Here is a 12,617-nt window from a genome sequence, read left to right as displayed (position 1 = left end):
ATCGAACTCTCCTGCCATTTTTCTTTGAGCTCAGGAGAGTTTGTCATCCATTTACATAGCTCCATGCCTGCAGCAGACATAGTGTTCTTGGCTTTTATTGTCACTGCATGAGCTTCTGTCACCTCACTTGCACTTGAAATAAAATCATCCACATAAAGTGAGGAGCTGATGGTTTCTACCACTTCTGGGTGTTCTGACTCACATTGTTTCAAATGCTTCCTTATGGTGGCTGCGAGTAAGAATGGGCTTGACGCAGCTCCAAACACCACTCTTGCCATTGTCAGCACATGCAGCTTCTCATCCTTCTCTTCTGTTGGTGGGCCTGTGAACCACAGAAATCTTACAGCATCCCAATCTCTTTCTGACAGTGATATCTGCAGAAACGCTTTCTTGATGTCTGCCATGTATGGAATATCATGCAGTCTGAACTGGATCAAAACACTCCTCAGATCTGGATTCAGATTGGGTCATGTTAAAAGATAGTCATTTAGTGAGGGACTTTCTTCTTCGTGGGATGAAGGATCAAACATGACCCGCAGTTTTGTTGTCACCTTATCCTCCCTCAATACAGCGTGATGAGGTAAGTAATATGTCTCATTGCTTGGTGGTGATGTTTGGCACATCCTCAGCCATTCCTTGTTTTAAATAGTCCTCCACTACAGCATTGTATCTGCTGTAGAGTGTGACATCCTTTCTTAGTTTCCTTTTCAAACTCTCCAGCCTCTTTTTTGCAATGTGGTAATTGTCCTGGAGTGGAGGATGGTTTTGCTGCCATGGCAACTCCACTTGGTAACGCCCATCCTTGAAGATGGAGGTTTCCTCGAACCGCTGCAACGCTTCCACATCCTGTGGGCTCTCAGGCTTCTCATTTGTGATGCCCAGTGGCTCAAGCTCCCAAAATGCATGCAGCTGTTTGTCAGTCTGTGCATCCTCACTGAGCTGAATGTGCATACATGTTGTCTGTCATTCTGGACACTGCTACTGGGCCCTGCACTGCCCATCTGAAGATGCTCTCTAGCGCCACCAAGCTCTCTGTCAGTCTCTCTACTCTGCCTGATACTATCTGCCAGTAGTAATCTGAGCCAATTAGCACAGAAAGTTCAGGTTTGTCATCTCCATGGGAGTCTGCAAGTTGGAGACCTCTCTTTTTCATCTCTTTATGTTCACCAGGGACCCTCATCACTGCTGTACACACTTTAGGGGTCACAACTGCCTCTATTTCAATGCTCTGCCGTTTATCCCAGACATTCTCCAAGCTGAGATTCACTATGTTGCGCTTCACCGTTGTCGGAGCAGAGGAGCCAGATGTGTGGAGGGTAAGTGTCCCTTGTCTAGTGACCGGTAGCTGCAGCACCCTCACCACATTCTTATGCACAAAACTCCCCTGGCTGCCTCCATATAACAAGCAGCAGACTATCTTCCTGCTCGTGGGCCCTACAACCCATGCCTTGGTGGTTTGTAGCAGCACAGTGTTCTCATTGTCAGGCTTGCTTGTTTCTGCTTGGGGAATTACTGAGGAAATGAGTGTCCACGTTTGTGGAGACAGCAGGTGGGGGTGCCTCATTTTTTTTCTCACAAATGGCTGCGTGATGCCTGCCTCCGCATGTGGCACATGACACGCCCTTTGACCTGCAGAACCTTGCGATGTGTTTGGGTTCCAAACACACATAGCACCTACCAAGCTTCTTCAGCTTTTCATGTGCTGCCACTTGGTGGTCTGGACAGTTTTCAGATTTGTGTTCAGCACTATCACAGAACAGGCAGTTTGGTGTCTTCTGGTTGGCAGTGTATAGTGCAGCTGCTGATGTTATGCTTGGTTTCTTTAGTTTCATGTCACTGGCTGAATATGATTTGCTGCTTGTTTTGTGAGCAGACTGGCTCTCTGGTTACATGATCTCATCATTTGCAAAGCTCTCTCTTGGCTCTGAACCTCTTTCTGCAGGAACCTGAGCACATGAGGCACCCTCCACTCAACCTCATCTCCCCTGTGATGGCTATACTCAAGAGCCATGTCCTCTGGCATCAAATGGAGCAGTATTGGGCATAACATGCCTCCGTAGGTGTCTGATACAACTCCCAGTGGCTCTCGGCTTCTGATTTGAACTTCACATTCATCATATAACTGCTTCAGTGCACTGACATCAGATGATTTCTTCACAGGAGTGAGATTCAGCAGCTTTGACATGTGGGCATTTACAATGAGAGCTTTTCTTCCAAATCTGTGTGAGTATATCAACTGCAGCATCATAGTTACTGTCTGTCAGTGTGAGCCCTGCTACTGCCTTTGCAGCTGTTCCTGTGAGGCAAGTTTTCAGGTAGGTGAACTTTTCTCTTTTGCAAAGGGCATCATAGCTAAGAATAGCAGTCTCATACTGGCTCCAAAATTCCTGCCATAAACTTACATTTCTGTTGAATTTCTCGATCATCAGCTTTGGCAGTCTCACTGTTGGGTTACTGTGCTGAGAGCCGGCAAAGTTTGCACTAACATCACTTAGCCGAGCAGGCCGGGGATTGTCATTACTCACAGTCTCATGCGTTCTGAGAACTCAGTGAGCTCGCATCTTCATACTGATGATGCGGTCTCTGTATTCCTCTGCGAGTTCAATCTCCGCCTCCACGTCTTCCAGCGAAGTGTGTTCCTCCACTACACGGTCAAGCTCGCACAAGCTGTCCTCCTTCACTGACAGCACAGCCAGCATCTCTCGCACATGGCCAACGTCCAGGTCTTCCTTTTAATAATTCAACAGCAATCTGATTCAGCGGTCTCGTGGTGGAACTCCGTATTGTCCCATGCTTTCTTTTCAACTTTTCAGTTTGTTGTGCCCCACCGTCCAGTCGCTCCTCTGTGTCTCTATCTTCATCAGCCATTATTTCCTGCAGTCCCAGGTTTCAGCACCAAAAAAATGTTGCAGTTTCCTCTTACAACTTCAAGATTGAGGAGATGAGACTCTGGATTTAAAATCAGATATCTTTAGTGAATAAATAAAAGGAAAAGGCATACATGTAGCTTGTGCAAATGAGGAGTACACGGCATGACCACTAACAATAACAAACTGACTGACGTCATCACATCAGGTTCACCCTTTTGTGCCGAGAGCATCATGGGTATTGAAGTCTCCTTTTAATACAACTCCAAATCAAACACTCAAATTAAATGCAGTCCTCTTTTTAACTAAGTATTTAACACATTAACTGGTTAGCACTGTCGCCTCGCAGCAAGAAGGTTCCGGGTTTGAACCCAGTGGCTGGCGAGGGCCTTTCTGTGTGGAGTTTGCATGTTCTCCCCGTGTCTGCGTGGGTTTCCTCCGGGTGATCCGGTTTCCCCCACAGTCCAAAGACATGCAGTTAGGTTAAGGGGCGGCCTTGGGCTGAAGTGCCCTTGAGCAAGGTACCTAACCCCTGACTGCTCCCCAGGCGCTCTAGTGTGGCTGCCCACTGCTCTGGGTGTGTGCGTGTGTTCACTGCTTCAGATGGGTTAAATGCAGAAGATGAATTTCACTGTGCTTGAAGTGTGCATGTGACAAATAAAGGTTTCTTCTTCTTCTGAATATTAACTTAAATTAATTCTTACAAATAATATGTTTCTGGGCGGCACGGTGGTGTAGTGGTTAGCGCTGTCACCTCACAGCAAGAAGGTCCGGGTTCGAGCCCTGTGGCCGGTGAGGGCCTTTCTGTGCGGAGTTTGCATGTTCTCCCCGTGTCCGCGTGGGTTTCCTTCGGGTGCTCCGGTTTCCCCCACAGTCCAAAGACATGCAGGTTAGGTTAACTGGTGACTCTGAGTTGACCGTAGGTGTGAATGTGAGTGTGAATGGTTGTCTGTGTCTATGTGTCAGCCCTGCAATGACCTGGTGACTTGTCCAGGGTGTACCCCGCCTTTCGTCCGTAGTCAGCTGGGATACGCTCCTGCGACCCTGTAGAACAGGATAAAGCGGCTAGAGATAATGAGATGAGATGAGATGAGAATATGTTCCTCAAAATAAATTCTCAACAATTTGATCTGATCCTTTTACAAATTTTTGGAACTGTAAATGAAGACTTGATTGTAAGACGTGAGGTGCATGAAATAACTTTAACTCTTAATATCTAACTTTTATTTTTCAATTTTTATGGTAGGACAGATGGTGGATTAGTGCTTGTCAGAATTATGTTTATAGCCAATCAAATTTTATTTGGTTAATGCTTTTAACAAGAGACATCTTGATGTAGAACTTAGAGCCTTAATGAGGAAGCTAGAGGACACAGCAGCAATAAGAAAGTCCATGATACAGCATGAGGAAGTAACCTTGAGAGGAACCAGTTTCAAAAGGAACTTATCCTCTCCTAAATGACACCAGATAGTCCAATGATAAGTTATTACTCTTCTACAACTGGATAGACCGTAACAGTAAATAGTATTAAGGATGTTCAGTGTGAGTGTTATAGTCTGTATGATTAGGTAAAACTCAACAGTGGAGATGTTTTCTGAAACAACTATATTGTTCACCTGTGTTTCACTTTGATGTGTGTGTACATGTACATGTTTTTGTGTGTGTCTTTAATAGTATCTAAAGGAGCACACATTTGCAGAGGAGCTGCGTTTATGGAGGTGTTTTCTGAAACACCGGGTGTTGCTGAGCTGTGGTCAGGCATTTAGCTGTTCTTCACCAGGATGGTTCCGTATCATCTTCTCTGACCAGCGCCACCGCCTACAACTTGGTCTGTTTGTGTACTATGCCATGCCATATGCCTCTCATTGAATTTTATACTTGTTTTACCTTAATGTGCTCCATATTAGTTGATGTGTGTTTGTGATGAGGCTAATTTCTTCTTTCCACAGGCTTAGAAAGGATCAGAGAGGCTCTAGAGGAACTCCATTGCTCCAGCATCCTGACTGACTGTGAGAACACAAAAGCAGACAAACAAGAGGATGACAGACAAACACAGAGGCGTAGAAAGACAGAGGACAAAAACAACAAAGACCATTCCAAAGATACAACAATCGAGGCCTTCATTTCAACAACAAAAGAGCATTTAGAAAGTAAAGGCGCTGTGGGTGAAAACTTGTCATTGGCTGATGAGGATGTTCAGGTTAACAACTACCAAACATTTGCTAACTCAGAGAGTCTGGATTCACTAATAGGAGCATTGCGACAGCAGATCCACTCCTCTGATTGGCTAGAGAAGAACAGGCCAAAACTGGCTGATGGAGAAGATGCGACACAAGCGGAGGTTTTTAAAGACCTCTTGGACAGAGCCAGGATGTAAGAGTGTGAAAGATACTTTCATTCCCAATTCAAAGGCAAGCATTTAAAAAACTTTTTTTTATACATTTTTTATGTAAGTGTTTGTTTTCATATGGGCTTTCAAACTGTTTTCATTACAAGGGTGTTCTGTTTCCTTTTCATGCATATGGAGATCAGATGCCTCATTTTAAAGCACAGGTTACTTTGAGGCCTTTGGATCTTGCAAAAGTCCGGGTGATTGTTGTGAAGATTATTTGGAGGCTTTGAAGAAAAACTCTACCCTGCAACTCATTACATGCTGCTGAACTGTTTGAGCAAAGTGTACAGATGAGGTGATGAGAGAGCTGGATATTCTAAAGGATTAAAATGCTTCTTCATCTCTCTCTTTAGGTAGAGATAAAGAAAGTGCTAATTCCACTGCTATCACTATTAGCAAGTATTACCCTGAACAGCATTGTGATTAATGCAGGAAAATAAACAGCAGGTTGATAGAAGAAGTTTAAGCCAAAAAGTCAGAATTTCACTACAAAATAAATCTTGGACACAGATCACATATAAAGATTATTATAAATTCACTCAGGATGGATTTTTCCTTTTTTTGCTTCCAGTTTGCTCTTTTGTTAGATTTTAAATCTTTCTTTGCACCTTATTTTTGTTAATATCATGATGATCAGTAAGAGCGCTTCACAAAATAACACCTTTAAATAAAGAAAAATGCTTTTTAAAATGTGGTGTCTTATTTATTTATTTATTTATTTATTTATTTTTCTTTTATTTAATGTGAGACCATGCTGAGGCAGAAGTCAGTTTTAGTGCTTATGTATGAATTATTTCCTCCTTGTGAATCCTGAGCAAACTGTTGAATAAGAAAAAGTAATGCTAACAGGTTGAGCACAAAGAAAAATCATGGAGGCGTTTTTTTGTTTGTTTGTTTGTTTGGTTTTAAGTGCATTTGATGGTGTGCTTAGCAGTGGGCTCTTCTTTCCTCTAGAGGTTACACCATGACATCAGAGCAGCCCCTCTTCTGTTTCTGCGGGGGGGAAACCAACAAAAAAAAAAAAGAGAGCAACCACAGATTGACGTATGAGAAGAATGTAGTTTGAATTTCTTAGTGCATTTTGACCCAGTAATATGAACACCCACTCTTTAGTTTCCCTTTCAGAAATGTGAATATTAGTTATAAATAATTTATTTCACTGTACAAACTGCAGTTTGGTTCAGATGGGCTTCTAGGGGAATTTAAACACAGCGTTTGTTCCCCTGTGTGTTTGTGTGTATTTTCTGGCAGGGGGAGTTTCCACCACCTGGAGGCTGGGTCTCCACTGTAGGCTGAGGGAAATCTCTGGTGTCACTTTACAGTTGTGTAAAGGGGAAGTTAGAGGGTGTGTGTGTGCGCGCGATGTGTGTGATGTCTATTCTCTGTTTCATTCCCAGTCTTCAGTATTTAGGTTTGAGCTTCGACAAGGGTGACATCTCTCTCTCTCGCTCTCTCTCTTACTTGCTCTCTAATCATTTTGCAACAGCTCTTTTCAGCTGAAGGTAGGATAATTTCTTAACTGTCTTTTTGTTAATTAAATTGTATCTTAAAAATCTTTTGTCTTAATGGTGTGGATTAATTAATCAAACCACATCAACATATAAGGTGGCAAAAATGTTCAGTGCTGTGCTATATGTCAACGTACCACAATTGTTTCACCTCAGTTTCTTCTCATACTTTCTCTACACATCTACATTATGAAGAATGAAAGCACCAGAGCTTGTAGATTCAACAAGTCGCTTTCGATTCGCTGACTCAATCCTGGGTTTAGTGGGCTGCATGTGTATCAGTTACGCTGTTTGGACACCTAACTGGTTGGATGGAAAGGGACTGTGGTCCAGGGGAAACGAGTCCAATCCAGTTGACAGCTGGACACGGGGGCATGTAATCCAAGGTGAGAGTCATTTAGTTTTGTCTCAGACTAAAGTAGTTTGTTAGCGATCAACAGTTGAACTGAACAGGATTGTATTGACATGAAGCGTCGTCTTTGATTGGAGGTTACAGCTTGTTTTTCTGCTAGCCTTTAGAAACAATGCATTAAATGTATTTGATTACATGATAAGATGGTGTGAGTCATTTTGAACAGACTTGTAGGAGTATGCAAAGCAGGAAATTCCAAATACCATGTCAAGACAGAATAAGTTCATTTTCACATGGACAGGTGTGGGCTTGTTGAACTGCAAATGGACAAAGTATATCTCCTAGGGCTACAGAGTAGTGGCTTGTTATTAAGATAGGCTTCACTGCTGTTGAAATCCAAGACACACTTGACTTGGTTTGCCATCATTGTGGTTTGACACCATATCAATTTAATTTTCTAATCATGCCTAGTTGCTTTAACATTGACCTGAGCTCAAACTTAGGCTTTCACCTTAAGCATTTCTGACATCTTTTTTTCCACATTTACACCTTGCCTTGGATGGAGTAAAGCTAAAATGCCAGTTTTGTTATTGGATTATTCCAGACACAGCCACTAGGGTGTCACTTTCAAAACCATGCTGGACTTGTTATGGAATTCCCCTGAACAATTCAGCTACTTCTTTCATTTTATATTGAAGATGCAAATGCAAATTCATTTAGTTTTGTTATTCATGTTGCACTATGAAGATATCTGTATTTTTGTCATTGTATCATAATGTTAACCAGACATTCACTTTGTTACATAACCTGCTTATAGTGTTAACCATGGTCTTCTCACTACTTAGCAAAATATGTCCCAATTACAGAGCCCCCATTTTCTATAATATAATAATCTACTTTGAAATGGATTAAAAAAATTTTTTTTTCTTGTGTTTAAATGGATAAACAACAACAACAACAACAAAAAACCTCTTTGCATATTGGGGGAGCCTCTGAATGGCAAGTGTAGGTACTGATAAAATATGAAATGGAATTTGACAGTTAAAATGATTTCTATAACATATTTATATAATAAAAATATGACCTTCATGAAATTATTTTTCATTAGATCCAAAAACAGCATTATTAGAACTAAGCTGGCATTTTATTTTACTTTCACTTATGCTTTTAAACTGACTAATTTTGACCCATAGAGTTACATTGTCATATTTAATCCTAAAATTGGTCATCTTTTGAATCATTTTGTTATTTAACAGCTTTTTAGGCAGTAACACATTCTCTGTTGTTGTGAACAGGTTTAGGGCCTCACAATGTGTTTGCTGCCCTTTCTTTCTTCATGGCTGTAAGCTCAGGAATTCTGTGTCTCCTGTTTGCATTCTGCTGGACGTCAAAGACTGTGCTCTCTTACTCCAACACACGCTCGCTGCTGATGGCAGGCCAGGCACTTTACCCTACCACCCTGCTGCTCATCATGCTGCTACCAACAGGTCAGAATTAACATGTCATACTGTAATGCCAGCTTTCCTGAATTACCCTGTGAAAGTGAATCTTTACAAATTAAACAAAATTGAAATTATTTTTTTTGTTACATGTTACTTAAGGGCAGTGTCCACAGTGCTACATATCACCAACTTAAGCCCCTCCTGACAAGTGACTTAAAGCTCCATGAACATGTATAAAGACTTATTTCAAAAAGCATCACCTGTCGTAAGGATTGCTTTTGTAAATTTTGATGTCAGGTTGATATAACACATGAGTCAAATGACAGAATTTGTGTTAACAGCTAGAATTGTTCATACTATTGTCTTATGATGCTTTCCAGATTGAATTTTTTAGTGTAGTGTATGTCTGGTCATGACGTAATCATGTGTCATTTCAAACCTCAAAACCCAAATTGCCCTAAAAATGTAAGTAATTTTGTCATTAGTGTGTCATAACATTCTAGATAGATAGATAAATACATTTTTATTTAAGGGCCAGAGAAAAAAAAAATCCTGTTACAAACCATGTTATAATGGTATCATGGCTATTCATCAAAATCTTATAAATAGCATAATAAATTGTACTTTACTTTAAGTTTAGAAAAGATTTATAGAATCTTATTGTTACAGTTTAATAATTGTCACTCCCAGATGTTCAGCGTTCCACAGCAGGTATTTTATGTTGAAGTAACTACCAAGTACAGGAGACAATATAGATACTGTGCTATGCGCTGAGCTACAAAGTCAATTGTCAGGATATTCTGACATAAATCAGCTCACAAATTGAAGTGTCATAACTCCATACATCATCATAACAGCACACCAACATCTTATATCGACATAAATCTACTTCTACCACTAACACACCAATCTATTCCACTCAGGTGTTATGTCACTTTACATCAGAATGAACAAAAATAATCTTTGACAGCTGATGCCTATTTGAATAATATATACCTGTATGTAAGAAATAAAATATGATGCTATTACAGGAAAATAATTAATGATAGGGTGGTGTGATGTGTTACCAACTAAAGTTGGTTATTTTCCAGTAACTCCTGGCACATTTTATTTCTTACATATGCCATACGTCATAGAAAATCAGTTCATACCTTCTGACCAATCAAATTATTAAGCAGCACTCTGGTATAAATATGTTGATGAAGGTGGATGTCAGTCTTCAATAGTGGCTTATGTACAATATGAGCACTGCTCTCTCCTTATGAATGGTTTGCATATACTGCTTCTGAAAATCACTTTAGGGGAATCACAGCACTGCAATGAATTTTGCAATATTCATTTTAGGTATAGTATGGCTAGATCCTTCACTGAAAGATTAAACAATAAAATGATCTTTTTCCATGAAAAGCCTTAATCTGTATCTTACATCTCCTTCTCTAGGGTTTTTCTTTCTCCTAAGCTGGGCGCTCTTCACCAGCCAACATATTGCCGATATCCAAGATGACCTGACACGCCTGGGCTCCTCCTTTTGGCTGGGTGCTGTGGGTTGGGCTCTGTTGTTGGCTGTGCTGCCAGTGGTGTTCCTGGTGGAGCAGTGTGTGGTACCTGACATACTGCCTGAGCTGAACAGGAAGACTGAGTTGTGGTGGAAGGGATTCGAGGTGTCTCACACACCCTCGTTTAGTGACCGCCACAAGCACAGTGCCGAACACTTTAACCATGAGTACAAGAGACACATGTCCATGCCCTGAGGAAGACAGCAGCATCAAATGTCACTGCTGTTTAAATATCCTTATTGCCTCGTCACTGAAAGGCTGAGTGTGTTTCCAGAACCAGGTAACTATGAATCTTGTGTCCTTTGCACATAAGGGTTCACTCAGCTTGAAGATACATGGATTTTTCCATTCTGGAAGCTCAGAAGGCTGTGGCTGAGTTATTGCTCTTTGCAGAGGAACTATCAGAAGTAACAGCCTGAAGAAGAAAATAACTCATTCACTGTAAGCAGACATTACAAGACTCGGTTGCTTTTAAAGAATTTTCTTTTGAACTTTATTATGCATATTCCACAGATTAGTAGCACACACTACTTTAAATGAAAAATGCACACCTAAAACACTAAAAATATTTACATTGAAATGTGTGATGCGCTTTGTGATTCAGATGCTAATTTGCTGGTTGGTGCTATATTTTTGTTGTTCAGGTGACAAGTTAGTATTGTGTGCCACGATGATATCACAGGGGGACATGGTAACACAGTTACAATGGCTAATAATAAGGAAAAAATTCCAACAATCTCAAACCTAAGTGATATGATCAGGTTTTGCTGTTAGGCCTGACAAACAAACAGAAAAAGTTTCTTTTCTCATTCACCATTTTCAACTGATGACAAATCCAGCATAGAAATAACAGAGATAGCAAGCACTGGAGTCCAAGTTTCAGAATGCAATGCAGATAATGATGCAGTTGCAACGACTTACAGTAGAGACTCGACTTGGCTAGTTGGTGATCTATGAGATGACAAGCATGATGGCATCCATCCATCCATTATCCATAGCTGCTTATCCTGTGCAGGGTCGTGGGCAAGCTGGAGCCTATCCCAGCTGACTATTGGCGAGAGGTGGGGTACACCCTGGACAAGTCGCCAGATCATCGCTGGGCTGACACATAGAGACAAACAACCGTTCACACTCACATTCACACATTAGAGCCACCAATTAACCTAACCTGCATGTCTTTGCCCTGTGGAGGAAACCGGAGCACCTGGAGGAAACCCATCCAGACACAGGGAGAACATGCAAACTCCACACAGAAAGGCCCTCGTTGGCCGCTGGGCTCAAACCCAGAACCTTCTTGCTGAGGCAACAGTGCTAACCACTACCCAGTATTAGTGTGAAAGTTGAAACTTTGGAACCTGATCTGTTTGAGCAGAATCTACAGATGAGAGAGCTGGATAGACGAAAGGACTAAAGTGCTGCTGTCCTTGCTCTCTTTAGGCAGAGAAGAAGCAAGAACTAAATGGTTCCACAATGTTGTTTGACTCATGGGAAGTCAAACAAAATTGTGGATAATGTAGGATGCTTTCATGTCAGTGAAAGCATTTGAAAACAAAAACATTAACTCTGAGCTGAATTGTAAAATAAACATTTTTGTAGAATTGAAGATCACATGTTGATTATAAATGCTGATATGCAAGTCGTTCAGAGTGGATTTTACCTTTAATTGGATGATTTTCGAATTACATTTATACAATTAATTCTGAACACTAATAGACATCTCAACCAGTCCAGATTTAAGCTATTTACTCTTTAACTCTGCATGCTTCACTGTACTTACTGAATAATAACCCTTAAGGTTGATAAGTGACTAGTAAGCAGGGGACATTGTTTTAATTAGTTGATTGTAATTTGGTGCATATATTATTATTAATAATAATAATAATTATTATTATTATTATTATTATTATTATTATTACTACTAAATGAATAATCCATCGAGAAAGTTTGCAGATTTAAACTTTGGCCAAATCTTAGTCATTTGATTGACATGAATAATTTTGGATGATATCATGGTTGGGAAATGCCATACCTGTGCCAAATGACTTGTGGCACTAGCACCCTCATATGGTTGTTCTATGTTAAAACATGGCAAATTATCTGACTATATCCAGGGGGCGTGAAAAGGTTGTGATTTGCTGTTGCAATTTGGTCATTTGCAATATTGATAGTTTTTGTAATTATGTGTAAAGACAGGAAATAAAAAAAAAGTGTTTAAAAACAAAGTGTTGTCTGTTTAACTGTGATTTTTTTTTCTCCCCTGCTCATTTCTTTTTGCCTTATTTAATGTAAGTGCAGTGTCTTACTAGACATTTGGCTTGTTTGAGCCATTTCAAATTTATATGAATTTCTCATTATATATGGTCCAACTCATCATGTAATTATCACTTATAGTTACTCTTATTGAGCTTATTAAAACTTTATGTAGCTGGAAGGATGACTCAACATGGACTGGTATTAAAGGAACTTAAACTATTTTTGTGAATACCATGGATACATTGCT

The 12,617-nt window shown here is 40.5% G+C and overlaps 1 protein-coding gene across 3 annotated transcripts in view; it reads left to right on the top strand.

Annotated features, from left to right (window-relative positions):
* accs (1-aminocyclopropane-1-carboxylate synthase homolog (Arabidopsis)(non-functional)) overlaps nucleotides 1-12,339 on the top strand; it is a 70,587-nt gene extending 58,248 nt beyond the window's left edge. Inside the window, exons 14-19 of one of the 3 annotated variants that reach the window (XM_060915006.1) lie at nucleotides 4,542-4,695; nucleotides 4,817-5,278; nucleotides 5,400-6,761; nucleotides 6,963-7,153; nucleotides 8,472-8,606; nucleotides 10,002-12,339. In XM_060915006.1, coding sequence (XP_060770989.1) covers nucleotides 4,542-4,695; nucleotides 4,817-5,244 — 582 coding nt within the window. In that variant the 3' untranslated portion in view covers nucleotides 5,245-5,278; nucleotides 5,400-6,761; nucleotides 6,963-7,153; nucleotides 8,472-8,606; nucleotides 10,002-12,339. Of the gene's footprint in view, nucleotides 1-4,541; nucleotides 4,696-4,816; nucleotides 5,279-5,399; nucleotides 6,762-6,962; nucleotides 7,154-8,414; nucleotides 8,607-10,001 lie in introns of all 3 variants that reach the window. The other 2 variants (XM_060915005.1, XM_060915003.1) reach the window with 2 other exon arrangements.
* Nucleotides 12,340-12,617: the final 278 nt, after the last annotated feature.

The sequence above is a fragment of the Neoarius graeffei genome, chromosome 2, assembly GCF_027579695.1.
Source record: "Neoarius graeffei isolate fNeoGra1 chromosome 2, fNeoGra1.pri, whole genome shotgun sequence".
NCBI lineage: Eukaryota > Metazoa > Chordata > Actinopteri > Siluriformes > Ariidae > Neoarius > Neoarius graeffei.
The sequence above is the reverse complement of the archived record's forward strand: the minus strand, read 5'-3'. Positions and strand labels throughout refer to the sequence as shown.